This window comes from Narcine bancroftii, chromosome 1, assembly GCF_036971445.1.
Source record: "Narcine bancroftii isolate sNarBan1 chromosome 1, sNarBan1.hap1, whole genome shotgun sequence".
NCBI classification, from domain to species: Eukaryota; Metazoa; Chordata; class Chondrichthyes; order Torpediniformes; family Narcinidae; genus Narcine; species Narcine bancroftii.
This window is the reverse complement of record NC_091469.1, coordinates 357,074,026-357,101,949: the sequence shown is the minus strand read 5'-3', so window position 1 is coordinate 357,101,949 and position 27,924 is coordinate 357,074,026. Positions and strand designations below refer to the sequence as shown.

Here is a 27,924-nt window from a genome sequence, read left to right as displayed (position 1 = left end):
CGGCCCGCCGCCCCAGCGGCCAATCGCGGCCCGCTGCCCCAGTGGCCAATCGCGGCCCGCGATCCAAACTAGCATGTTGTACCTCCTATTCTCGCTCGGATGGCTTTGGCCGATACCGATTTGGAGTTCCAGCGCGCCTGTGCCGCCATGTCGAGGAGAAGAGGGCGCATGCTGGCGGGGAAGGCGGTGTGTGCTCGGCAGTCGCCGCCCGACGCCGTGTAGAATGACGCGTGGGGAATCCGGGGGCTGCCTGTCGCTCCGCTCGAGCCCAAGCTCTTGAAGCCCGAGGTGGCCTCGAGGAGCGGCACGTCCTGTCGGTGTGGCGCCAGCGGATACTGGTCATCCGGAGGTTCCGCATAAGGTGACCACCTGGTGAAGGCGACGTTGCTTTGGTCCTGGAAGCTGGTGAAAGTGTGCCGGTCCTCGGGCCCTCTGACGAAGGGTATCACGGTTTGGCCTACCCTCGCTGGCCGTGCTTGACTGACGGCGGCCACCATCGCCGCTGATCCTCCCACCTCTATTAGCACGGCAGCGGATTACGGTGTCTGTGAGTGTCCAGCTCCGTTCTCCCCTCGGACTCTGCTGACCGACCGCCGGGGACCAGGTTGCCGTGCCCGCGTCCTGCTGCTGCTTGGCAACCGGGCCCAGAAAGAAACGCCCGCCACAGGGGAGGGGCGGTGTTTCCAGGGTAACTGGCTGATCGGCTGGAGTTAGCTGAACAATGCGAAGGATAGGACCAGCAAAAGGCCACATGGCTCCTGAAACCTGCTCTGCCAACTAACAAAGTCCTGCGCCTGTAGATACATCCAGATCCATTTGAAAATCTGTAGACACCGTGGGTGAAGTAAACACACAATGCTGGAGAAACTCAGCAGGTCAAGCAGTAACTTTACATCGAAAAACTAAAAATATATAACGTTTTGGGCTTGAGCCTTTCATCAAGGTTAACAGTTCTCCATCTCGTCATTAAGGAAACAGGAGTAGACCTTCTGGCCCATTGAGGGTGGTCTGCTCAGGCTGTAATTCCACTAGCTGCCAATCAAGGTTTGGTTCTGCCCCACCTATTAGTGCACACCTTGCTGTTAGGACCGTGTCAATGATCTGGACTGGACTCTCTTGGCTGTATTTGGCCTTGGGCCATTGGCTGTTGTAGTTGGATTAACCCTCCTAGCACTGAGCCTGCTAACGATCTGGGCTGGAACCTCCAGCGCTATTAAAGTGCCATATCTTCTTTGTTCTCTCTTTGCCAGTTTGGGATCACCATACTTTACTCTAGGCCTGGACCTAGAAATGTGGAATGGCACTTGATGGACTGAAGTCTGGTGCCTGAATGTGGCAGGCTGAGTTAACAACCCTCTGGAGTTTATTTTTGTCCTGACAGTTAGCACTTTGGTGCAAGGCAGTAATGCAACCAGCCAGAATGCTCTTCGTGGTACACCTGTAGAAGATTTTTCTGTGACATACTGAATCTCCTCAGACACCTCACAAAGTATAACCGCTGGCAAACCTTCTTTGTGATTGAATCAAAATGGAGGATCCAGGACAGATCCTTGGAGATGTTGACACACAGGAATTTGAAGTTCTTGACTCTTTCCTCTACTGAGTTCTCTAAGAGGACTAGGTTGTGTTCCCTGACTTCCTTCTGAAGTCCACACTCCTTGGTTTTGCTAATGTTGAGCACAAGGTGGTTGTCACACCATTCAACAAGCTGAGCTATCACCATCCTGTTTGCATCCTCATTGCCATTTATGACTGCCGACAACTATGGTGTGTTTGGCAAACTTGTAAATAGCATTGGAATTGTGACTGGGGCGAGGTGTGGAATGATGATATAGGGAGAAGACGTAGAAAACGTCTCTCCTGACAGAATGAATTAATACTCAACTTTTTAAAATAGTGATTAATTATAAAATTCTTCTAAAGGTCTGAAAAGATGGCTACAAAAAAATCTAAAACAAAGACTAAAAAAAAATTGGCTACAACTGAAATTACAGTGATAGAAGAAACTGGGCCTACCTTGAAGACACGGCCTCTGATCCTGGTTCTTCTCCAGCCACGATCTTCTAAATGTCCTCGGGTAAGGATTCAACCTCCAGCGCCACCTTCTCAGGGAGCTGGACAGGATGGGGCTAGAGCACGCAAAAAGATTACAGAAATGACTGTAGAGTCAATGTGCATGTGTGGGACATAGTCACTTCCGCAGTGCTCATGTGCAGAGTTGGAGCCTGCAGACCCAACTTCAACTACGGCTGCAGGTCAAATGAGGGCCAAGCAGAGAGCCCATATACAATTTCAACCAATGGCTACATTTACAGAAGAAGAGGTAGGAGTGGAAGAGGAAAGTCTTCTGCCACAATCACGGAGAGAGTAATCAGAAGAAGGAGGAAATCAATATATTCAAGGTAAAATGGGTGCATGTTATGTCACCCCAAAACCTCTTGATCCACAGATTTTTGATAAAAATAGCAGGTGGGAACATCCATGCATATGAATGCCCTTCATCCCCAGCCTGTTTCTGCTGAGATGGCTGGGCAGCTTGACCAACGCCATTTTAGAGCTGTTGATCTGATGCTGCCCCAGCTTCTACCCTTGCCGGTTCATTGTCCTGGTAGTTTCTTTAGCGATCTCTGTCCACATCTGCTGCCGCACGATGTGCCAGTCTGATCTCTGCAATTGCAGGCCGCCAAATGACCCCCCCCCCCCCAGAACCGGTGTTATAGTCTATATTCTCTGTAGGTATAGTTCCCCAAGTCTTTTGTGGTCTGCCTCTGTGTCGAGGTGATGGTGTCTCCATGGATTCTGCTGGGTCTGTGTGGGCAGACTTGAGTCTGTCTGTAGTGAACACCTTTGGCTTACCACCGATGTCCAGCTCGAAGGTGGCTCCATTGATCTGGATGACTTGAAAGGGACCTTCGTATGGCTTCTGCAGTGGTGAATGGTGGGGTCCTCTGCTTACAAATGCGTACTCACAGTCCTTGAGTTCTTTGGGGATGTTAGACTTGGCTTGTCCGTGTCTGGAGGGTGGGATCAGAGCCATGTTACCAACCTTTTCATACAGCCTGTCCAGGAAGGTGGTTGTCTCCTCCTGCTGTCCTCTGGCCTGTGGAATTAAATCCCCAGGAACCGTGAGTGGGGCACTGTAGACGAGTTCAGCAGAGGATGTGTGGAGGTCTTCTTTCGGCACAGTTTGGATGCCCAGTAGTGCACATGGTAGCTCGTCCACCCAGTTGAGGCCCTTGAGTCTGGTCATGAAGGCCGTCTTGAGGTGCCTGTGGAAATGCTCCACCATGCAGTTGACTTGTGGGTAGTATGTCGTCTTATGTTGTAGCTAAGCGCCCCACAGGTTGGCAATGTCGGTCAACAAACTGGAGGTGAACTGTGCGCCTCAGTCAGAAGTGATGTGCCGTGTGGCAGTCCGAATCTTGCAATCCAGGATGAGAGGAGTGTTTTGGCACAGGACCTGGTGGATGTGTCAGCCAGGGGGATTGCTTCTGGCCACCAGGTGAAGCAGTTGACCACTGTGAACAGATAGCGGAAACCCTGAGAGACTGGCAAGGGTCCTGCCATGTCAACGTGAATGTGGTCAGACCTGTGTTCCGTTGGCTCGAAAGGCTGTGGTGGGACCTTGGTATGTCACTGCACTTTAGCTGTTTGGCACTGCGTACACGCCTTGGCCCATCCCCGGACATGTTTCTGCAATCCATGCCACATGCACTTGCTGGCTACCAGCTGGTCTGTAGTCTGACGGATGGATGTGCCAGCCTGTAGATGGAGTCAAAAACTCATCGCTTCCATGCAGTTGGGACAATAGGTCGAACCTGGCCGGTGGCCACATTGCACAGGAGGGTGGTAGTACCTGTGCCGAATGGAACATCCTGAAGCCGAAGATCCGTGACAGCAGTCCTGTACTGCAGGATCTCATCATCCTGCTGCTGTTCCTCTGCCAATGCTGCAAAGTCCAAACCATTGACCAAGGAGTGGATACTGTGTCTTGACAAGGCGTCCGCGACCTCCTTGTCTTTGCCCGAGATGTGCTTGACATCGGTGGTGTACTCCAAGATGTAAGACAAGTGTCTCTGTTGGCGGGCTGACCTGAGATCGGAGATTTTAGCCAGGGCAAAAGTCAGTGGTTTGTAGTCCATGAAAGCCCTTCCCTTAAGAAAGTACCGGAAGTGGTGGATGGCTAAGTACAGCGCCAGCACCTCTCTATCGAAAGCACTGTACTTTAGTTCAGGGGTCCGCAGATGTTTACTGAAGAAAGCTATTGGGTAACCAACTTCCTTCTATCTGCTGCTCCAGGACTTCACCAATCGCTGTCCCTGAGGCATGTGTGAGGGCCATGGGTGCATCTGGTCTGGGGTGGGTCAGGAGTGCAGCTTTGGCCAGGGCTTCTTTGGTTTCCACAAACACATGAGGATTCATCGCCCCAGGTCAGGTCTTTCTCCTTGCTGGACATCAGGATGAACAGAGGGTGCATCACTCGAGGAGCTGCTGGGATAAACCTGCGGTAAAAGTGTATTATCCCCACAAACTCCTGCAGACCTTTGGTCGTACTGGGCTTTGGGAAGCTGCAGATGGCCTCTACCTTGTCAGACAGTGGTGTGGCCCTGTCCTTTTTAATCCTGTAGCCTGGGAAGTCGCTGGTGTTCAGGCCAAGCTGGCATTTGGCCAGGTTGATGGTGAGGCCAAACTCCTACATATGACTACAGCGATTTCAGAGGTGCTGAAGGTGGGTTCTACTTCCCATGAGGATATTGTCGAGATCTCACCCCACTGTGTCCATCAGTCGCTGGAATGTCTGTGCCGCATATTTGAGTCCAAATGGCATCCTCAGGAACTCGAACAGCGCAAATGGAGTGATGATGGCCATCTTAGGGATGTCATCAGGATGTACCGCGATCTGGTGACATCCTCACACGAGGTCCATTTTTGAGAAAATTGTTGCCCCGTGCAGGTTTTCTGCAAAATCTTTGATGTGTGGCACAGGGTAACAGTCCAAGGTGGTGGCTTCATTGAGCTGGTGATAGTCGCCACATGGTCTCCAGTCTCCAATTGCTTTAGGCACCATGTACAGAGGGCGATGCCCATGGGATGTCTAACCATCAAACAACACCCAATTCCTCGAGCTTGTGGAAATCCTCCTTGGCCAGTCAGAACTTCTCTGGGGGGAGTCATCTCGCCCTTGTGTGGAGAACTGGGCCATTGGTCAGGATGTGATGTCTGACGCCGTGTTGAGGCATCTCCAATATGATCTGAGGAGAAAAGATTGCCAGGAATCCCGCTAGCACCTTGGAGAAATCCTCTGAGCTGTGGACGGAGTCCAGGAGCATTGCCGGAAACCTAGCATCCCTCAGTGGGATGGTCTGGTAGGTCTCTGTGTAGACAAGTCACTTACTCTTAAGGTCCCTTAAGGCTGTGGGCTCACAAGAAATCTGCTCTGAGGAGTGGTTGTTCCATTGTGGCCAGTGTGAACACCCATGAAAAGTGACTGCCCCCGAACTTCAGCTCGGCCCTACGAGTGCCTTAGGTCTATATTCTGCTGTTGTTGGCAGCCCTCAGTGTGGTCCCGCTACCCTGCACCTAGTGTCCAGCCCTGTCAGGGGTATCACGCTTACCTCTGCTCCTGTATCCACTAAGAAGCGTCTGCCAGACAGACAGTCCCAGATGTACAGGAGGCTCTCTTGGTGGCCAGCCATCATGGCCATCAGTGATGGCTGGCCTTGTCGTTTCCTCACAGGGGACTGGCATCGGCGGGCCTCGGTGCCCCATCTCCAGTGGTAGATGCACCATCTGTCGCTGGACTTGCTCCTGCCTCTCATCTGCTGTTCCTTGCTTGGGACTGCTCTGGTCTGATTGCGGGACTTATTTATGAGCCCCACTGTAACCGAGCACTTCTTTTCTGTTTCCACAGAATGTCTGCCCTTGCTGCGACTTTCTGGGGGGCGGTGAAATCTACATCTGCCAGGAGCAGTTGGATGTCTTCAGGCATCTGTTCCAGGAACACCTGCTCGAACATGATGTCGGGCTGCTCATCTCCCAGGAGGTCCAGCATCTTGTTGATGAGTGCCGATGGGGATCTGTTTCCAAGCCCATCTAGGTGGAGCAAACATGCTCCTTGCTCTCGCCACGAGAGTCCGAATGTCTCGGTTAATAGCTCTTTGAAGGCAGTGTAAGTGCCTTCCGATGGTGGCCTGTGGATAAAGTTGGTAATTCTGTCTGCAGTCTGCGGATCCAGGGCGCTGACCACATGGATGTATCGGGTGGTGTCTGCTGTGATGCCCCAGATCTGGAACTGAGCCTCCGTCTGGTCGAACTGTCCAGAAGATTGGGAGCTTCAGGCTGACTCCGCCAACTGCTGCTTCGTTCTCCATCGCTAGGTTTAGATTCCTTCTAAACCATCGGGGTCACCAATTGTAGACGACCGCTACAAAGAAACACACACAGTGTGGCAGGTTAAGCTCACTTGTTTATTAAAGCTGGAAAGGCTGCTTTTATACTGTTCATGTTCCCGCCATTTTTGCTGATTGACTGAGCCAGCCATATGAATAACAATAGCGGGCGGGAACATACATGCATATGAATGCTCTTCTTCCCCTTTACCTGCTTCTGCTGAGTTAGCTGGGCAGCTTGACCAATGCCATTTTAGGGCTGTTAGTATGATGTTGCCCCAGCTTCTACCCCCCGCTGGTTCATTGTCCTGGTAGTCGCTTTAGCGATCTCTGTCAGCATCTGCTGGCGTGCGATGTGCCTGCCCGATCTCCGCAATTGTCACAGTAGAAGAAATAATGTAAAGGGCACTAATCTGGTACATTTATTTTCAAAAATGGCTGCCTGAAATTTTGGGACCAGAGAATTTTCCAAATGGACTGGAACTTGATAGAGCTTTGAGGAAAAAAAACCATATCCAGGACAACCGCCACTCTCTATTTTGATTAAATGTTTTCATTATCAAGATAGAGAAATTATTTTGAAAATGGCAGTCCAAAAAGCTAGGGAACAACAAAGCCCCTTAATGATTCAGAATAATGGAGTATTCTTCTATGCGGATTTAAGTAATGTAATTGTTAAAAGAAAAAAATAATTTAATCCAGTAAAGTTAGTTTTGTGGAAGAAGGGATATAAGTTTGCTTTTTGATACCCAGCAGGTCTTAAAGTTTTTTTATGGACAATATCAAGCTCAATCTTTTTGCTAATGAATCTAAAGCTTTGGAATTTATCAATTCATTAACCAATAATAAGCAGAATGGAAGTCAACATTATTCACCTCAACAAATGGAGGGGGATCAAGATAAATTGCAGGGAGATATTCCAACAAATAGACAGAAGCTGACAGGTTCAAGTTAAAATTGATGATGAGACCTTGAAGAAGCTTACCATACTTGATTGACTGATTGAAATTAAATGTTGATATTTTGTCAGGGAGGCGGATTCTTTCTTTTTGCTTTTCTCTTGCAAGACCTCATGCCATTAGTGGCAAGAGCCACTTCTCGTAATTAAGAGAATTAATGCTGACCTAATCAGCGCTTTTGTTTTTTTTTCTTTTATTATTTTATTATTATTTGGGTTTTCTTACTTTCTATCTTTGGAGATGTTATATGTTTTGAAAGTTGACTGTGGAGATGAGAAGACCTGGGGTGGAAAAGGGAATTGAGTATTTTTTAAATTATATTATGGCAGCATATAATTTGAATTATCTAAAGTTTAATGTGAATGGGCTCATAACCAAATTAAAAGGAAGAGAGTTCTAGCTTATATTTAAAAATTGAAAGTAGATATTGCCTTTTTGCAGGAAACGCGTTTAACTGTGAAAGAACATCAAAAGTTAAAAAGAGAATGAGTTGGTCAAGTTATAGCTTCGTCTTTCAATTCTAAAGCACGAGGAGTGGCTATTTTAATTATTTTAAAGTTTCCATTTAAATTACAATCAAGTTATTGATTCTTTTGGTAGATTTGTTTTGGTAAATTGTCAAATTTATTCAGAATCCTGGATTTGTATAAATGTGTATGGACATAATATAGATGATTAAAAATGTATTCAAGATGGGTTTTTTTTAATTTGGTGGAAGTAAATGGAAATATAATAATTGGTGGAAACTTTAATTGTTGCTTAGATCCAATTTTAGATAAATCTACAAAATCTTCAATGAAAATGAAAACTGCTAAAAGAATATTGATGTTAATGAAAGATTTAAATTTGATGGAATTTTGAAGGAAATTGAATCCTAGAAAGAGATTATTCATTTTATTCTTATCAGTTTGATTCTTATTCTAGAATTGATTTCTTTTTAGTTTTGGCTCATTTACAAGGAAGAATTGAACAGGTACAATATAAATATAGAATTGAATCAGATCATTCAACATTATTGATGTTATATTTAAGTTCTGATAGAAATGATTCAATTTATAGATGGAGATTTAATTTGTCATCATTACAAAATGTAGAATTTTGCGATTTTATGAGGAATCAAATACAGATATAATGGGATCGAAGCAGAAGGCTCGAAAGAGAGGTATGTAAACTGAAGGGTGCAAACAGTGGGGTACAAACAGAGTGGTGCAAACAAAGAAGTGCAAACATGGGGGTGGAAATAGGGGTAGAAACAGAGAGGTCAAAAGAGAGGGGCCGAAACAAAAGGGTTGAAACTTAGAAGGGTGCATAAGGAGGGGTGCGAACAGAGGGATGCAACCAGAGGAGTGGAACAGAGAGGTTGAAACAAGTGTGTCAAAAGAGAGGGGCAAAAACAGAAGGGTCAAAACTGAGGGGTAGAAACAGAGGGGTGTAAACTGAAGGATGCAAACAGTGGGGTGCAAACATAGGAGTGGAAATGGGTAGGAACAGAGAGGTCAAAATAGAAGGATTGAAACAGACGTGTCAAAAGAGAGGTTGGGAAACGGGTGGAAACAGGGTGCAAACAGAGCTTGGAAACAGGTGTAAAATAGAGAGGTGGAAATGGGTTGAAACAAGGGTGAAAACAGATGGATAGAAACAGATGTTTGGAAAGAGGGGTGGAAATAGTGTAGTGGAAACAGGGTTGGAATCAGGGGTGGAAACGGGAGTAAATAGATGTGTGGAAATGGGAGTAAATGGATGAGTGGAAATGGAAGTAAATGGATGTGTGGAAACAGGGGAGTAAATGGATGTATGGAAACAGAGGGGAGTAAATGGATGTGTGGAAACAGGGGAGTAAATGTGTAGAAACAGGTGTAGAAAGAGTGCTGTGGAAATAAAGGCGGAATTTGGTGGAAACAGGTTTTGAAACAGATGTTCGGAAAGAGAGGTGTGGAAACAGAGGACTGGAATCTGAGGTGTGGAAATAGAGGGGCTGGAAACAGAAGGGAGGAATCAGAGGGGTGGAAGCTGAGGGGTGGAAACATTGGGGGTGGGAGCCGAGGGGTTGAAACTGAGGGGTGAATCAGAGTGGTTGAAACAGAGGTGTGGAACTGGAGGGATGGAAAATGCATGGTGGAAACAGAGGGCTGAATTGGGTGGAAACAGTGGTGGAAGCAGAGGGGAGAAATCAGGGGTGGAAACAGACATATGAAATGAAAGGTGTGGAAACGGGGTGGGGGGGGAACAGGAGTTGAATCTGAGGTGTGGAAACAGAAGGATGAAATTGGATGAAAACATGGGTGGAAAGAGGAATGGGAACAGAGGGATGGAAACAGGTGGATCAGAGGGGTTGAAACAATGGGTTGGAAACAGGGAGTAAATAGATGTGTGCAAACAGAGGGGTGGAAACGGATGAAAGCAGTGATGTGGAAACGGGAGGAATAAGAAGCGTGTTAACGGGTGGAAACAGTGTGGAAGCATGTTTGGAAAGAGGTGTGAAAACTGGGGTGGAAACAGAGGAGAGGAATCTGAAGGGTGGAAAGAGAGGCATGGAATCAGGGTCAGAAAGAGAGTGGTGGAATCTGAGTGGTCGAATGGGGAGTGGAATATGAGGGGTTGAGGGGTAGAATCAGATGGGTGGAAACAGGTGTGGAACTGGAGGGGTGGAAACTGGGTGGTGAAAACGGGGCTGGAAATGGGTGGAATCAGAGGGTTGAAAATAGATGGGCGGAAACATAGGGATGGAAACAGAAGAACCCTCTTCCTGCTTATTTGTCTATATTTGTGCTTCATTTGGTTCTTTTGAAAGGAAACAAATGGAATATTAATGCTGAAAATTTTTTGAAATTAGTGTTTTCAAACAACACATTTTAATTGCAAGCCCTATACATAACTCATCAAACTGAGTACTTTTAAAATGCATTGTTGATATTTAAAACATTGATGTTAATAAAATAATATTGTGCTGTGGCTTTCAAAACTTTATTATATTGTGTGGTAGCGCACATACTCGTAACAAACCGGTCCCGCTTGTACTGCCGCGCCAGTGGGGCAGCTGCGAATACATGGCACTGTTGGGGGACCTCCTTGCTTCATGGTTTGAACTTACATCTGTGGTGGGTAAGTTGATGGAAAGTGTTCTGAGGGATGCTATTTACAAATATTTGGAAGAACAGGGATTGATAGGTAATAGTCAGCATGGTTTTGTTAGGGGTAGATCATGCTTGACAAACCTGATTAAGTTTTTCGAGGGGTTTACAAAAAAGGTTGATGAAGGGAAAGCTGTGGATGTTGTCTATTTAGACTTTAGTAAAGCTTTTGATAAAGTTCCCCACAGGAGGTTAGGAAAAAAGGTGGAGGCATTAGGTATAAATAAGGAGGTAGTGAAATGGATTCAGCAATGGTTGGATGGGAGGTGTCAGAGAGTAGTAGTAGAAAATTGTTTGTCCAATTGGAGGCCAGAGACTAGTGGAGTTCCTCAGGGATCGGTCCTGGGTCCACTATTGTTTGTTATATATATTAACGATCTGGAAGTAGGGGTGGAGAATTGGATAAGCAAGTTTGCGGATGATACAAAGATTGGTGGTGTTGTGGACAGTGAGGAAGATTACCGTAGATTAAAAGGTGATTTAGGAAGGCTGGAGGTGTGGGCTGAGAAATGGCTGATAGAATTTAATACGGATGTGTGAGGTGTTACATTTTGGAAAGGCAAATCTAAATAGGTCATGTGCATTAAATGGTAAGCTATTGAGATATGCAGAGCAACAAAGAGATTTAGGAGTGATGGTAAATAGTACCCTCAAGGCTAATACTCAGGTGGATGGTGTGAAGAAGGCACTTGGAATGTTGGCCTTCATAAATCGGAGTATTGAATTCAAGAGTAGGGAGGTTATGATGAAATTGTACAGGGCATTCGTGAGGCCAAATTTGGAGTACTGTGTACAGTTTTGGTCACCAAATTATAGGAAAGATATAAACAAAATATAGAGAGTACAGAGAAGGTTCACAAGAATGTTGATAGGATTTCAAGGTTTGAGTTTCAGGGAAAGGATGTGCAGACTAGGGCTTTTTTCTCTGGAGCGTAGAAGATTGAGGGGGGACTTGATAGAGGTGTTTAAGATTTTAAAAGGGACAGACAGAGTAAATGTGGATAGGCTTTTTCAATTAAGAGTGGGGGGAAACTAGAGGGCGTGGTTTAAGATTGAAGGGGGAAAATTATAAGGGGAACATGAGGGGAAATTTCATTACGCAAAGAGTGGTAGGGATGTGGAATGAGCTTCCAGCAGACATAGTTGAGGCGGGATCATTGGTTACATTTAAGGCTAGACTGGATAGGAACATAGGAAGTAGGAAGAGGAGTAGGCCAAAAATGGCCCATCGAGCCTGCTCCACCATTCAATACGATCATGGCTGATCTAATTTATGACCTAACTCCACCTACCTGCCTTCTCCCCATATCCCCTAATTCCTCTATCATGTAAAAATTTATCTAACCAAATTTTAAATATGTTTAATGAGGCAGCCTCAACCACTTCCCTGGTTAGAGAATTCCAAACCTTCACCACTCTCTGGGAAAAACTATTTTTCCTCATCTCTGTCCTAAATCTACTCCCCCGAATCTTGAGACTGTGTCCTCTCGTTTTAGTTTCCCCAGCAGCTCAAAAAACCTCCCTACATCAATCCTATCCATACCCTTCATAATCCTATATGTTTCTATAAGATCTCCTCTCATTCTTCTGAACTCGAGCGAATACAATCCTAGACGATTTAATCTTTCATTATAAGTCAACCCTTTCATCCCAGGGATCAACCTAGTAAACCTCCTCTGGACCGTCTCCAAAGCCAGTATATCCTTCCTCAAATATGGAGACCAGAACTGGACACAGTACTCCAGGTGCAATCTCACCAGTACCTTATACAGTTGCAAAATTACCTCCCTACTCCTGAATTCAATTCCTCTAGCAATGAAGGCCAACATTCCATTTGCCTTCTTAATAACCTGCTGCACCTGCAACTTAACTTTTTGTGATTCATGCACAAGCACTTCCAAGTCCCTCTGCACTACAGCATGCTGTAGTTTTTCACTCTTTAAATAATATTCAGCTCTTTTATTTTTCTTGCCAAAGTGGATAACCTCACACTTACTAACATTGTACTCCATCTGCCAGACCTTTGCCCACTCATCCAGCTTAACTATATCCCTCTGCAGACTCTCCACATCCTCATTACAATTTGCTCTTCCACTCAATTTGGTGTCATCCGCAAACTTGGCTACACCACATTTTGTCCCCTCCTCCAAGTCATCAATGTAAATGATGAACAGTCGTGGGCCTAACACTGACCCCTGCGGCACCCCACTGCCAACCTGAAAAACTCCCATTTATCCTGACTCTCTGCCTCCTGTCAGACAACCAATTTTCAATCCAGGCCAATATACTTCCACGGACTCCACTTTCCTGTAACTTACTGATAAGTCTCTTGTGCGGCACTTTATCAAACGCTTTCTGGAAATCCAAATATACAACATCAACCTGTTCCCCTCTATCCACCGCACCCATTATATCCTCAAAGAATCCTAACAAGTTTGTCAAACAAGATCTTCCCTTTCTAAAACCATGCTGCGTCTGCCTGACTGAACCCTTACATTCCAAAAGTTTCACTATTTCATCTTTAATGACGGCTTCAAGCATTTTTCCAACTACAGACGTCAAGCTAATTGGCCGATAATTTCCAGTCTTCTGCCTACATCCTTTCTTAAAAAGTGGCGTGATATTTGCTGTCTTCCAGTCTGCCGGGACCTGCCCAGAATCCAAGGAATTTTGGTATATGACCACCAATGCATCAACTATAACTTCTGCCATTTCCTTCAGAACCCTTGGATGCATATCATCAGGACCAGGTGATTTGTCTGGCTTTAGTCCCATTAGTTTCTCCATCACTACTTCCTTTGTAACAACTATTTTATCAAGGCCCTCCCCAACATTCGCATCCTTAACTCCACACTTGGACATGCTGGACGTGTCTTCCACCGTGAAGACTGACACAAAATATTTGTTTAATGCCTTGGCCATTTCCTCATTTTTTGCTATCAGTTTTCCTTTCTCATCCTCCAAGGGTCCTATGTTAACTCTGGCCACCCTTTTCAGTTTTATATATTTATAAAATTTTTTGCTTTCTGTTTTTATATTTTGTGCCAATTTACTTTCATAATCCTTTTTCCCATTTCTTATTACCTGCTTTGTAACCCCTTGTCTCTTAAAGTTTTCCCAATCTTCCAGTTTCCCACTGCTCTTTGCAGCTTTGTACACCTGCGCCTTCAATTTTATACTCTTCTTTATTTCCTTTGTTAACCACGGTTGATTTTTCCCTCCCTTGCTGCCATTTTTCCTGACCGGAATATATTTTTGTTGAGCATGACAAAATATTTCTTTGAAAATCTTCCACTGTTCCTCAACTGTTTCATCAATTAGCCTGTGCTCCCAGTCCACTCTGCCCAATTCCTCCCTCATCCTATGGTAGTCACCCCTGTTTAAGCATAATATATTAGTTTTAGATCTAACTATTTCCCCTTCCATCTGAATGAGAAATTCAATCATACTATGATTGCTATTTCCCAGATGGTCTCTGACTATTACATCATTTACTCTACCTATCTCATTGCACAACACTAGATCCAGGAGAGCATTTTCTCTTCTGGGTTCCTTAACATGCTGCTCAAGAAAGCTATCGTGGATGCATTCTATGAAGTCCTCTTCTAGACTCCCACGACCAACTTGATTTTCCCAATCTATGTGGAAGTTAAAGTCCCTCATGACTACTGCCGTATCATTATTAAATGCCTCACTTATCTCTCTATTTATTTCCTGTGCCACTAAACTATTGTTATTTGGTGGGCGATAGATAACACCCACCAATAATTTTTTCCCTTTGTTATTCTTTATCTCTACCCAAATGGACTCAACATTATGCTCTTTAGATCTTACATCATTCCTCACTACTGCCTGGAGCTCATCTTTGATTAAGAGTGCAACTCCACCTCCCTTACCATCCTGTCTATCTCTTTGCACCACCTGATACCCTTGAAAGTTAAATTCTCATTTCAGGTCACCTTGTAGCCATGTTTCCGTGATGGCTACCAAATCATAGGCATGGGTACTGACTGGCGCCTCAAGTTCACTAACCTTATTTCTAATACTGCGGGCATTCAGATAAAGTGCCCTTATGCTCTTTGTCCTTTTAATATCTAGTGACTTCTGTAACCTTTTCTTTTGATTTTTCTGCCCACTATTTTTCTTTGTATCTTCTTAAGACTATCATTGACCCGAAAACTCACTGCACCATCTGATTTTTTACTTTCTCCTCCCAACATTACTTTTCCTATTTTACTTTTCCTGGCCATTACTTTATTTTCCCTAACCTTTTCCCTATCACTCTGGCTCCTATACCGCTGCCAAATTAGTTTAAACCTTGCCCCACTGCTGTACCAAACATACTTGCCAAAATGTGACACCTTTTGGATTTAGGTGCAACCCGTCCCTCTTGTAAAGATCATGCCTTCCCCAAAAGAGATCCCAATGATCCAAGAAGCCAAATCCTTGCCTTGTACACCAGCACCTCAGCCATACGTTCATTTTCCTTATCCTTACATTCTTTTCATCACTTGCATTTGGAACAGGTAGTAATCCCGAGATCACCATCCTAGCATTCCTGTCTTTCAGCTTTCGTCCCAGCTCACAGTAATCCCTTTTCATTACCTCCTCCCTTTTCTTGTCAATGTCATTTGTACCCACATGTACCAAGACATCAGGCTGCTCTCCCTCTCCTCTCAGAATATTTTGGACCCGATTTGTGATATCTCGTACCCTTGCACCAGGGAGGCAGCACACCATGCGGGTATATTTATCTGGCTCACAGAACCTCCTGTCTGTACCCCTGACAATGGAGTCCCCAATAACTACTGCATTTCTCCTTTTCCTTTTCTTTTGCACCACTCTGCCAGGCTCATTGCCATTGACCTGGTGCCCGTGGCCATCTTCTGTCCGGTCATCTCCCTCAACAGAATCCAACACAACATGACTGTTGCTGAGTGGGATAGTCACTGTTGTGCTCTCCATTTTTCTCGCTTTTTTCTTTTCCCCCCCTGACAGTTTCCCACTAACCTGACACGGGTTCTGGAGTATTTATCGCCCTGAAAGTTGAGTCGATTAACTCCTCACTCTCCCTTACAAGCCGCAGGTCATCAATCTGCAACTCCATATCCCTAATTCGCTCCCTTAGTAACTGCATCTTGGTAAACTGGTGCAGATGTGGCCATTTGGGAGGGTGGAGGTCACCCATTGTTCCCACAACTAACACCCAGTACAGAGCACTAACCCTATTGGCATGACTGAATATGAAGGCAAATAACTCAGCTTACCTTTTCTCTTTGCCTGCTTTCGCCAAAGCCTGATAAGCCAAAGCCAGGAAGTCTCACTCCTTCACTGCTCCACTCACTCACTGAGCCACTCCTCGCTGGCCGCTCCTTCCCCTTTCACTTCTTTTATTGGCCCCTTGACCAATTAACCCTTCACTTTCAGCAAGCTCCTCCTCCTCTGACTCACAGCCCAACTCTCTCCAAGCTCCTCCTCCGACTCCCAGCCGAACCAAGTAGTCCCAAGCCCCGGTAAGCCCCCGACTTTAATATCTTACCTTCTCCTCACTTTCAGCAAGCTCCTCCTCCTCTGATTCACAGCCGGACTCTCTCCAAGCTCCTCCTCCAACTCCCAGCCAAACCAAGTAGGATAGTTACATGGAGAGGAGAGGAGAGGACTGGAGGGATATGGACCGGGTGCTGGTCAGTGGGACTAGGAGGGTGGGAATTTGTTACGGCATGGACTAGTAGGGCCGAACTGGCCTGTTCTGTGCTGTAAGTGGTTATATGGTTATATGGTTATATGACCCCGACGAGTCCAGACGTTTTTCTGGCCTCTCACTATGGATCTGTCGGAGATCAATGCAGTTGCGGTGAAACTGCCCCCCTTCTGGACACATCGCCCACGTATGTGGTTCGGGCAGATGGAAGTGCAGTTTTGTCTCAGAAATATTTAATCAGACACCACCATGTTTTATCATGTCGTGAGCGTACTCGATGAAGAGACCGCGGCCAGTGTGGACGACCTCATTCACAACCCGGCAGAGGTTGGTAAATATCCCACCCTCAAGAACCTCCTCCCAGCAATAGCGCACCTCCAGGCTCCTGCACCTGGATGGGTTGGGAAACAAAACCCCGTCTGCCCTGATGGACGAGATGCTGGCATTAGCAGAGGACTATAAACCACGTTTTCTGTTCTGGCAAATCTTCCTGCAGGAACTGGGAATAGTCCGTAGATCCGACAGCCCCTGGGCCTCCCCTCTCCACATGGTCCCCAAGACTCCAGGGCGTTGGCGCCCTTGTGGGGACTACCATCACCTTAATGACGCGACCACGCCGGACCGATATCCCATCCTGCATATTCAGGACTTCTCAGTGAACTTGGACAGTGCCCAAGTGTTCTCAAAGGCCAACCTGGTACGGGGCTACCATCAAACCCCGGTCCACCCCGATGACATTGGCAAGACCGCAATCATCACCCCGTTGGGCCTTTTCGAATTCTTGCAGATACCCTTCGGGTTAAAGAATGCGGCCCAAATTTTCCAGCGCCTGATGCATGTGGTGGGCAGAGACTTGGACTTTGTGTTCATTTATCTCGATAACATCCTCATCACCAGTCAAGATCATGATGAACAGAAGATTCATCTCCGCGCACTGTTTGCCCGTCTGGCAGAGTTCGGCCTCACGGTCAATGTAGCCACGTGCCAGTTTGGCAGGCAGTCCTTGCAGTTCCTGGGCCATACCATCTTGGCGGCCGGAGCTGCCCCGGCTCCAGAGAAGGTTGCAGCCGTGCGCCAGTTCCTGAAGCCCACCACCCTAAAGGGCCTTCAGGAGTTTGTCAGCATGGTGAACTTCTACCACCGGTTCATACCCAGGGCAGCCTGCATCATGCGGCCATTATTCGCGCTGAATGCCGCAAAGGACAAAGTCTTGGTATGGTCGGAAGAGGCGGAGCATGCTTTCACTGCAACGAAAAGACGCTCTGGTGAGTGCCACTCTTTTAGCCCACCCACAGCCCGATGCTCACACCATGTTCTCAATGGACGCGTCAACCACTGCTGTTGGGGGCATTCTAGAGCAATGGGTCAATGGCCAATGGAGCCCGCTAGTCTTTTTCAGCAGGCACCTCCGTCCTCCAGAACCAAAGTACAGCACCTTCAACAGGGAACTCCTGGCCCTGTACCTGACCATCAGGCATTTCTGATATTTCCTGGAAGTCAGACCATTCACCGTGTTCACCGACCACAAGCCACTCACACAAGCCCTCGCAATGGGAAAAGACCCCTGGTCGGCTCGCCAGCAGCGGCACCTATCCTATGTGTCGGAATTCATCACTGGCACCGGGCAGGTAAAGACAATGTTGTGGCAGATGCACTTTCGCAGCCCACCATCCACAGCCTTACCCCAGGCCTGAACTATGCCCTGTTAGCGCAGACCCAGAGGGAGGACGCGGAAACAGAGGCCCTCCGCACTGCCATTACAGGTCTAGCTTCGGGACCTCCGGTTGCCGGGCAGCCCAGACAACCTGCTCTGTGATGTTTCCACCGGCTCACCGCGCCCTGTAGTACCGCCGCAGTGGAGGTCGTGGGCTTTCAGCATAGTCCATGACTTGGCCCACCCCTCAGTCAAGACATCAGTTCGGATGGTGGCAGAGCGTTTTTTGTGAGGTGGGCTCAAAAAACAAGTAGCCCAGATGGCGAGGAGCTGCACACAGTCCCAGACCTCCTAAGTCCACACAAAAGCCCTAATACAACAGTTCGACTCTGTGGCCAAGAGATTCCAACGCATACACATGGACATCGTGGGCCCCCTGCCAGTGTCCAGAGACGGTGGTCGACCGAGTGACAAGGTGGCCAGAAGCCATTCCGCTGAAAGACATTTCTGCCAAGACGTGCGCCAGGAACTTACTCACTCACTGGATTGCCAGGTTCGGAGTCCTGGCGCACATTACCAGCGACAGAGGTGCCCAATTCACGTCTGCTCTCTGGGCGCAAGTGGCAAGCATTTTGGGGGTCAAGCTCCACCACACCACGGCATATCACTGTCAAGCCAACGGCCTAGTGGAGCGATTCCACCGGTACCTTAAGTCGGATCTCATGGGTTGCCTCACCAGCCCCAGTTGGGTGGATGAGCTGCCCTGGGTTCTGCTTGGCATCAGGATGGCCCTGAAGGAGGATCTGCAGATATCATCTGTGGAGTTGGTTTATGGCACACCATTGTCACTACCCGGAGAGTTTTTCAGCCCAGGCGCCTGCCCAAGGAACTGGATGCAGCCAAGTACGTTTTCGTCCAGTGAGGTTTGGACACTGCGCCCCTGAAGTACCCTTATGAAGGCCCCTACAGAGTCCTGCAGCAATTGGGCAAAACTTTCACTTTAGAAATTGGGGGCAAAGGAGAACTATTCGCAATCGACCGCCTCAAGGCGGTGAACCTGGACCCCATTCAGCCAATTCAAACAGCCCAACCTAAGCGCCGAAGCTGGCCGCTAAATCAGCGAGATGGTTCGGGGGGATGGTTGTGTGGCGGCGGACATACTCATAGCGAACTGGCCCCACTTGTACTGCCGCGCCGGTGGGGCAGCTGCGAGTACATGGCACTGTCGGGGGACCTCCTTGCCTCATGGTTTGAACTGAGCATGCGCCTCAGACAGCGTGATGGCATCACCACCCTCGCGGGGGCGGAGCTTACGCTGCCCTTAAAAGAGCGTGTGCGGGTTTTGAATTAAAATTGTCATTGAAACCCCCGACGTGGTGGTTGAGAGTCTCTTTCCTCGTAGCTGCTGCTACAATTCTATATTTTGAAGCTGCTATCAATCCAACCAAATAAATATTTATTAAGTAATCTATTTTTAAAAGGTCTTTTACATTAAAACTATCTAGAATTTTTTCTGTTTGAGGGACCAACATAAAAATGCACTAATTGCTTTTGGTGACCAATGAAAAACTTGCATGAGAAATCAAATTTGATGCAGACTTCAAAAAAGTCCGATATTAGTTTATCAAACCAATCTGAATCTGCATTACAGAAGGAAATATTAGCACCAATGATCATAACTTGGCCAAAAGGTTGGGCTTTAAGGAGGTCGGAAAGAATGAAAGAGGGATAGAAAGGAGAAGAGGCAAAAAGAGGGAATTTCAGAGTTTAGGCTTTGGAGCTATATTCCTAGCCACTAATCAAGGAATAGTTAAATTTGGAAGTGATCAACAGGCCAGATATTCAGCAGATGTCTGTGAAACACAGACAACAGGAGCAGGAATATGCCATTGGGCACCTTGGACCTGTCCTCCATGAAATATAATCATGGCTGATCATTCTCTTTAATATTCTGTCTATTTAACCTTTTAGCATTAACAAATATAACCATCTGCTTCTTGAATATATTTAATGACTTAACTTCCACGGAATTTTCTAACAGAGAATTTCACAGGTTCGCTGCCAATTGGTGGAAAATCATTCTTTGACTTGGTTGTAAGTTGTATGACCTGCAATCCTGATCCCCTCTTCCGCATGACTAACAACCCTCCCTGTATCTATTATGTCAGACCCTGTTCTAATTTTATGTTCCCCTCTCAATCTCCAGTGAGCATCAACCTGACCATGACAATCTCTTCCATATAATTCCTGCCATTCCTGTAATCAATCCAGTATGAACATAGGAACATAAGAAATAAAAGCAGGAGTAGGCCATCCGGCCCCTCAAACCTGCTCTGCAATTCCACGAGATCATGGATCATCTGATAATAGGCTCATCTCCACCTATCTGCCTTTTCCCCATATCCCTTAATTTCCCTACTATGTAAAAATCTAACCGACCTTGTCTTAATTATAATTACTGAGGTATTCTCCACTGCTTCCATGGCAAACAAATTCAACAGATTCACCACCCTCTGGGAAAAGCGGTTCCTCCTCATCTCCATCTTAAATCTACTATCCTGAATCTTGAGGCTTTGTCCCCTAGCTCCAGTCTTCACCACCAATAGAAACATCTAACCTACATCTATCTTATCTCTGCCTTTCATAGTTTTGTTTTTACGTTTCTACAAGATCCCCACTCATTCATCTAAATTCCAGTGAGTACAGCCCCAGATGACTCTATCTCTCCTCATAGATTAACCCCCTCATATTTTTTTAATTAAAAAAAAAATTTAGACATACAGGCCCATTTCGGCCCACGATTTACACTCCTGGTATGTTTTGAAGAGGGGGAGGAAACAGGAGCTCCCAACGAAAACCCATGCAGATACGGGGAGAACGTACAAACTCCTGACAGACAGCGCAGGATTCAAACCCTGGTCGCTGGTGCTGTAAAGATGTTGCGCTAACGCCTATCCCAACCATGCTGCCCTCTGGAATCAGACTAGTGAACATCCTCTGCACTGCCTCCAAAGCTAGTACATCCTTCCTCAAATTCGGAGACCAGAACTGCATATAGTACTCCAGATGTGTCCTCGTCAGTACCTTGTACAGTTGCAGTGTAATTTTCCTGCCCCTAAGTTCAATTCCTCTAGCAATGAAGGCCAGAATTCCATTTGGCTTCTTCATAGCCTACTGTACCTGCAAACCAACCTTTTGTGATTCATGCACAAGCACGTCTGAGTCCTTCTCCATGGCAGTATGCTGGAATCGCTTGCCAAATAAATAATAAACTGATCTTCATTTTTCCTCTGCAGACTCTTCATATCTTTTCCACATAGCTAACAAAAAGGCTTGGATCCATGTGAGTCTCCATGGCTACCTCTTTGACTTGGAGAAAATGGGATGAGTCAAAGGAGAAGTTATTGAGGATGAGAATAAGTTCTGACAGAGTAGGGTGGTGGTGAAGAGTGACAGGTTGGGTTTATTGTTGAGAAATAAATGAAGGTCTTTGAGTCCTTCGGTGTGGGATATGTGGGAGGTATAGTGACTGAACATCAACAGTGAAAATGAGATGGATGTGGCTGAGTTTAGGAAATTAGAAGTTGTTGAAATGATGGAGGGCATGGGGTAAAAATGGAGTTGAGGTAAGATTATACCAAATAAGTGGGGCAGGAGCTTGTGGAAATGATGGGTCTACCAGGACAATTGGGTATGTGAATATTCAGTAGGAGATAGAACCGGGCAGTGCAGGGTCAGGAAACAATGAATCTGGAGGGAGAACAGAAGTGATGAGGTTAGTGATGGTATATGAGATGATGGCTTGATGTTCTTTGGTGGGGTACTGTTGAAATGGTAAGTAAGAGGAGGTGTCTAAGAGCTGTCCCTGGCCTTGACAAGAATGTCTTTCTGTTTTTAAAACCAATGTGTACAACCTCACATTTATCCACATCAAATGTTTGACTACTCACTCATCTATGATTCAATCACATTGGAGCACCTCTTTGCATCCTCCTCACAGCTCTCACTCCCTTCTTACCAGCCTTGCACCATCTTCATAATGGAAGGAGTTAAATTCCCTCATCCAGATCTTTGATGTATTTTGTGAATAGCTTGGGTTCCAGAAATGATCCAATGTCATTTCCTCTTTGCATCCTCCTCACAGCTCTCACTCCCTTCTTACCAGCCTTGCACCATCTTCATAATGGAAGGAGTTAAATTCCCTCATCCAGATCTTTGATGTATTTTGTGAATAGCTTGGGTTCCAGAAGTGATCCAGTGTCATTTCACTGATCACTGTTTGGCACATAGAAGAAAAAGATCTGCTTGTTCTTCATTACTGGTTCTTGTCCATCATGTCAGTACATCAACCCCTAAGTCATGTACTTCAATTTTGCATACTAACCTTTTATTTGGGAAGTTACCAATGGCCTTCTTATCAAATGCACCACCTTCACTGGTTCACACTTATCTATTCTGCAATGTTCATCCTCAGTAGGTTTGTAGAGCATGGTTTCTCTTTCATAAATACATCCTCATTTTGTTCACTATCATTATTCCTTCCCAAGTGGTCTGTTCTCACAACTTTTATAATAGACCAGAATTTTTCCCAGAACTGATGAGGCTCACTGTGCTGGAGAAACTCGTACACCATTCGTGGAAAGCAAAAAGGAGGGCTGGTACTGTGGGAGCAATTTATGGGAAGGGATGAATGGACAAGGGGGTTACAGAGAGAGTGATCTCAATGGAAAATGGAGGGCTAGGGAGATGATGTGACTTGTGATGGGATCATATTGTAGGTGGTGAAAATTGTGGAGAAAATTATATTAGATGTGATGGGTGTTGAGTGAGGATAAGGTGAACCCTGTTCTTATTGCATCTGAGAAGGTGCGATGGGGGTAAGGACCAGGGTAGATGTGCAGTAAATATAGAAGATGTGGGTGAGGCCTGATTAATAGCAGTAGAGGGGAAGCCACATTTTCTGAAGAACAAGGACATGTCAGATGCCCTGGAATGGAAAACTTGTCCTAGGAGCAGATGCAATGCAGAAGGAAGAATTAAGAGAAAGGAATAGAATCCTTACAGGAGAGGGGGTGAGAAGAAGTGCAGTCAAGGTAACAGTGGGAGATGAGATTTATTGGTCTACAATTCCCTATTTCTTCTGTTTGTCCTTTTCTAAATCATGGGGTTATATTTGCCTTTCTCCAATCTGTACAAATTTACCATAGGTTAAACAATTTTGAAAGCTGACTGCATTCACTTTTTCCACGACCTTTTCCTCATTCTCTCTTTTTTAGGAAGTTGACAGAGTACGGCAAATCAATGAAAGGGTTTGAAAACAAGGATGACAATGTTATGATCAAGTTTTTATATGACTGGGAACTAAAGTAGGTAAGTGAGCACAGGGTCTAAGGAGTAAATTAAGATATGCACCGGAAAGTTTTGAATGAAATCTAGCTTAAAGTGATGAAAGAAGCTGAGCAAATGTTCTTTGAAATAATCAAGTCCAGAGTTAATAAGAGAATAGATGAGAGTTCCAACACCAATGAAAATGACTAGACGTACTATACCTGGTTTCAGGAGTGGAACAAATCAGAGCAGAAGGATCTGAACATTATTTTATTCAGGGAAAGATATTATGTTAAAAATCAAATGCTGATTCCAAACTGGATTGCATAGGAGTTATCAAACAGGGCAACCCTAGAATCAATAAATTAATTTGTTCCCTCCTCAACAAATCCACTCCCATTAATAACTGTGTTATGGATTGGGTTAATAAAATTATGATTTAAAAAATCTTAAAAAGGTATAGATTATAGGGGTTTAGTTTAGATACACCTCACAAATGGACATTAACATTTCACAAAAGACATCTCATTTGAAATGCAAGAGCTATGCATAAGCAGACACTTCATTGTCCACAGTGACTTTACCAGAAACTTTGAGGAATGCTTATGGAGACTTCACAAGTAGATGTTAATTGGACTGGTGTTGTGGAAAAAAATGGATTCTGATGCCAGCGATCCAGGTCTGGTTGAAGGTTGCTATGCAAAGAGGGGTCATGTGGTTTTAGCAAACAGAGAGAGGATAAACCAACAGGTGATTTCTCTTTGGAGAGAGAGAGGAAGAGAAGTCAGTTTACAGCAGGAGTTGGTGTTGGAGGCTGCAAGCTTTGCACTCCTGCTATAAGACCCCATTTGAAGACTGGTTTTGTGTTCTGAGTTCAGCCTATTCTCAACCCTTGTATTCAATTACAGAAGAAGTGGCTGGTTAATGTGTTTTTCCTGGAATAGAGGAAAAAGAAGAACTCTCTGTCGTAACCTGGAAGAAGAGGTTATCTTTTGGAAAACCCATGAATGGACAAGTTTTTCGTCAAGACACTGAAGTGGCTGATTGAAGGAGATCAGTTTGTGTGTGGGTCCAAAGAACAACGAATATCTCTCTCTCTGAAACCAACAAGGACCTTCCTTTGCAGTAAGAATTTAAGTTAAAGCACGAGAGCCTGGTGAACATTATAAATGTTACATTCTGTGCATAGTAGAAAACTGCCTGATACCAGTGAACTTGGAGAAATTAAAGGTGAATGATTGGACAGTGAAACAAAGAACTTTCCTAAACACAAGCACATTACATACATGTGTGCTTAGAATTAGAAGAGGTTTAAATTAGGTTAAGTTAAATTAATTGTAATAAGATAAAGATTGATCTTATTATTATGTATGAAGAAAATTAAAAGCAACATTTGTTTAAGTAACCATTGTCTTGGTGAATTTCTTTTGCTGCTGGTTTTTGGAATCCTCTGGGCTCGTGACACCTACCTGAAGCTCTTGGACTCCTTTGTATTTAAAATGGGAAGAGCTGTGTCAATCTAAAAGACAAAGCAACATATTTTCTGCTCAAATAATGAAGTTCTGTAACTGAACCCTGAAGAACTTCAACCAGGATTGTATAGTATTGCATTGTACAACTCTGATTATCCAAAATCGTCATTTATCCAAATTTGTTTTGGATCCAGGAGTGTTGACTGTTTGCCTCCAAAAAAATTTTGGTTAAATGAGGATATCCGAAACAATCAGAAATCTTCATTATCCACGATTTTTTGGAGCCAAACTGACCTCACAGGTTGAAAAAAAATTCACCCAACTTGAAAGTAGAACGATGATTCCCCTCATTTCAGGTAACTCCCTCCTCTCTCTCTTTCCATTTCTTCTTTACCTTCCCCTTTTGACTTTCCTCTTCAATTCTCCCTCTCAAACTGTGTGCTACTGTCTCCCAGTCACAAGGGATCAGAAGAATCCCTTGTCCCGGCATCATCAAGGAGAGCGCCCTCTGGGGCAGGAGTGGGACCTTGGTGGAGAGGTGTTGGTGATTGTTAGTGGTGGTTGGGAGGGGGAGTGTGTGCAGGCAAAGACTGGGACTGTGTTGAGCTTCAACAATGAGAATCAGGGTGTGAAGCTGGAACAGCTCCTGCTGGAATGAGCTCAAGGGGAGACAGGAGCCCGCCGACATTCCAGTGAGTGTTCCTCCAGCCTAGGAAGTCTCCCTGGGGATTGGCGGCGGCAGTGGGGAGGCCTTGGTGATTGGTGGCAGCGTTGGGGTCATGTCAGGGATTGGCAGCGGCCAGGATTTTTTTGGTGAGAATTAAACATTATTTTAATGCTTAAAGCGCCTTCCCTTGTTTGCTGTTGTTTAAATATTGATTCAAGTGATTTGGTCTTTTTGGGCTGTTTTTAAAAAATGACTAGTTATTTGAAAAATTCAATCATCCAAAATAGGTCCGGTCCCAACCATTTTGGATAATTTGGGTTGTACTCTATATGCGTTGTTGGAAAAACAAAAACATTTATGTTGAGAAGAAGAATCTGTTGAAAGAATTTTCTCTAAAACCCCATTCCCCTGCCTTCTCCCTGTAACCCTTGATTCCCTTCCTAATCAAAAAACCTATTTACCTCTATGTTAAATGTACCCAATAACTTGGCAATCATGGCAATGAATTCCTCGCATTCACCGCCTTCTGGAGCAAGAAATTTGTTCTCAGTTAAAATTATGGAATGAATAGGTCTTGATTGTCAGTAATAGTGTTGTGCAGTTTGGCTATAAGTGTATTGTGTACATGCCAATCTAAAGGTAGATCATGGACTCACTTACTAGGCAGCAGTAGGAAATAAACCCTTGACTGATTTTCTCTTTGAAAATGAATGTCAAATTTCTTTTTTTTTCAGTCTGGTAGGTAAAGTGTTTCACTTCAAATATACTTGCTCAGATGGAAAAAAGTTAATCTTCAAAATGTGCCTTTTTATTATGTTGTTTTTGCTGCTTCCTTACAATGAACGAACAATTTCAGGAAAAGCTGTTCAGAAATAATTTATCAACTCTCTAAGACTCCTTATGGTTGGTAATATGTTTACTGTGGAAGTTGAAAGCTTAAGGTTGTCAACCCCCTTCCCCTCACCCATCTTCACTGTGCAAGTTGCCTTTGTTGCTGCATCCCAAACAGTCTCCTTCCACAGATGTTGCCTGATCCATTTTGTGTTCCTCCAATTTTTGGTCCAAGACAGAAAGAGATCTTGCAAGATGTCTACATACTTTGTGTATTATTGAGAAAGGATAGATTTAATAGGTGGATGAAGGCCCAACTGAAAATAGATAGAAGCATAATTTGAATATTTTGGTAATGAGTATTCATTAACAATACCATTTCAGCCAATGAGTTATGGAAATTGGTTGCAGCGTAATAATCACAGCAATCTATGGTACACCAAAACCATTAATTCATTCAGAGACTGTAAAAGATGAAGGAAAGAAAAGCCATAGCATATTCTCTATAAAAAATGTAATTCTCTAGAAATGTCCCATGACTGCAATTTCATTACATTAAAAAATCTGTGCATTAAACAAACTTTAGTGTTATGGTAAAGTTGTATAAGACATTGGTAGGGTCAAATCTGGAATATTGTGTGCCATTTCGGTCACCTAATTTCAGGTACCTGTGCAAGCAAGATCTAAATAAGATTGAAAGAGGGCAGAGAAGATTTACTCAGATGTTGTCGGGACTTGTAGAACTGAGTTACAGACAAAGATTAAACAGGTTGTTTTTTTTATTAAAAATGTAGACATACAGCACAGTAACAGGCCCTTTCAACCCACAAGCCCATGTAGCCCAATTATACTCAAACTGACCTACAACCTTTGGAATATTTTTTGAACTTTATTACCCAGAGCATGGAAGAATGAGGGGAGAATTGATGGAGGTATACAAAATCATGAATGGTACAGATTGAATAAATGGGCCAAAGGACCTTTTTCTGTGCTGTAATCTTCTATAGTTCTATAGTTCCAGTGAATGTAGCTGTATGTTTTCCAAGCCTGATTGACAAGTGAACTATCTTATCATCTCCACACTGACTTGTTGAAGTATTGCCATTATTTGTAGCCATTCAGTTAAGAGCTAATAATGTCATTTGGATGACAGTAATCCTCCAGTTAAAAAAAAAGGATGTCAACATGGGAACATGTGTTGTCCATATAAAATACCCATTTGCCCTCAGGATTGGATCATGTGTAGAAAAAGAAAATCTTTGCATAGTTTTCAAGTCTTCTTTGGAATTGGATTGAAATTTTTTTTAAAAAACTGTAGGTGCTGGAAATCTGAAATATAAATAGAAAATTCTAGAAATAGTCAGCAAAGAATAGTCTTGAGTTTCAACTCTACAAAATGTTGATGAGATCACATTTGCAATATCATGCCTATTTCTGGTCACCTAGTTTTTGGAAGGCTATCATTTAATTTTTCACTGTATCTCAATACATATAACAATGTAGATCAGTCACTGTGTTCATATACTGTATATCCGGGTTACTGGTGTTCCGGGGGATTCTTTATGCTGGCGCACTCCAGTGGCCATGTTCTGTAATGTTGCATCCTCAATGTATACAGTTAATAAACTAGGTTTGAAGTGAATCCACTTGCTTTCATTTATTTGACTTTTCAAGGTTAATGTTTTTGGTCCAGGATTTGTTTTTTGAGCGAGGACAACTGAGCCAGCCACAACTGCACAGTTAAACGGTGAATATGGTGGATGGATTCCGGAGGCCTGACCCACTTGTCTTT

General features: G+C 44.7%; 1 protein-coding gene and 1 long non-coding RNA gene across 8 annotated transcripts in view; one reads left to right on the top strand and one right to left on the bottom strand.

Moving 5' to 3' along the window:
- LOC138749931 (protein SPMIP7) overlaps nucleotides 1-652 on the bottom strand; it is a 54,511-nt gene extending 53,859 nt beyond the window's left edge. For 5 of the 7 annotated variants that reach the window (XR_011348952.1, XM_069912021.1, XM_069912030.1 and 2 more), the window contains exon 1: nucleotides 83-652. Coding sequence is in view for 6 of the 7 variants with exons in the window: in XM_069912021.1 (XP_069768122.1) it covers nucleotides 83-497 (415 nt within the window). In the remaining variant the exon portion in view is untranslated. The remainder of the gene's footprint in view (nucleotides 1-82) is intronic. The other 2 variants (XM_069912004.1, XM_069912037.1) reach the window with 1 other exon arrangement.
- Nucleotides 67-27,738, top strand: LOC138749948 (uncharacterized). The gene is made up of 3 exons (XR_011348972.1): nucleotides 67-2,402; nucleotides 23,111-23,204; nucleotides 24,071-27,738. It is a non-coding gene; the product is annotated as an uncharacterized lncRNA (long non-coding RNA).
- The last annotated feature ends 186 nt before the right edge of the window (nucleotides 27,739-27,924 follow it).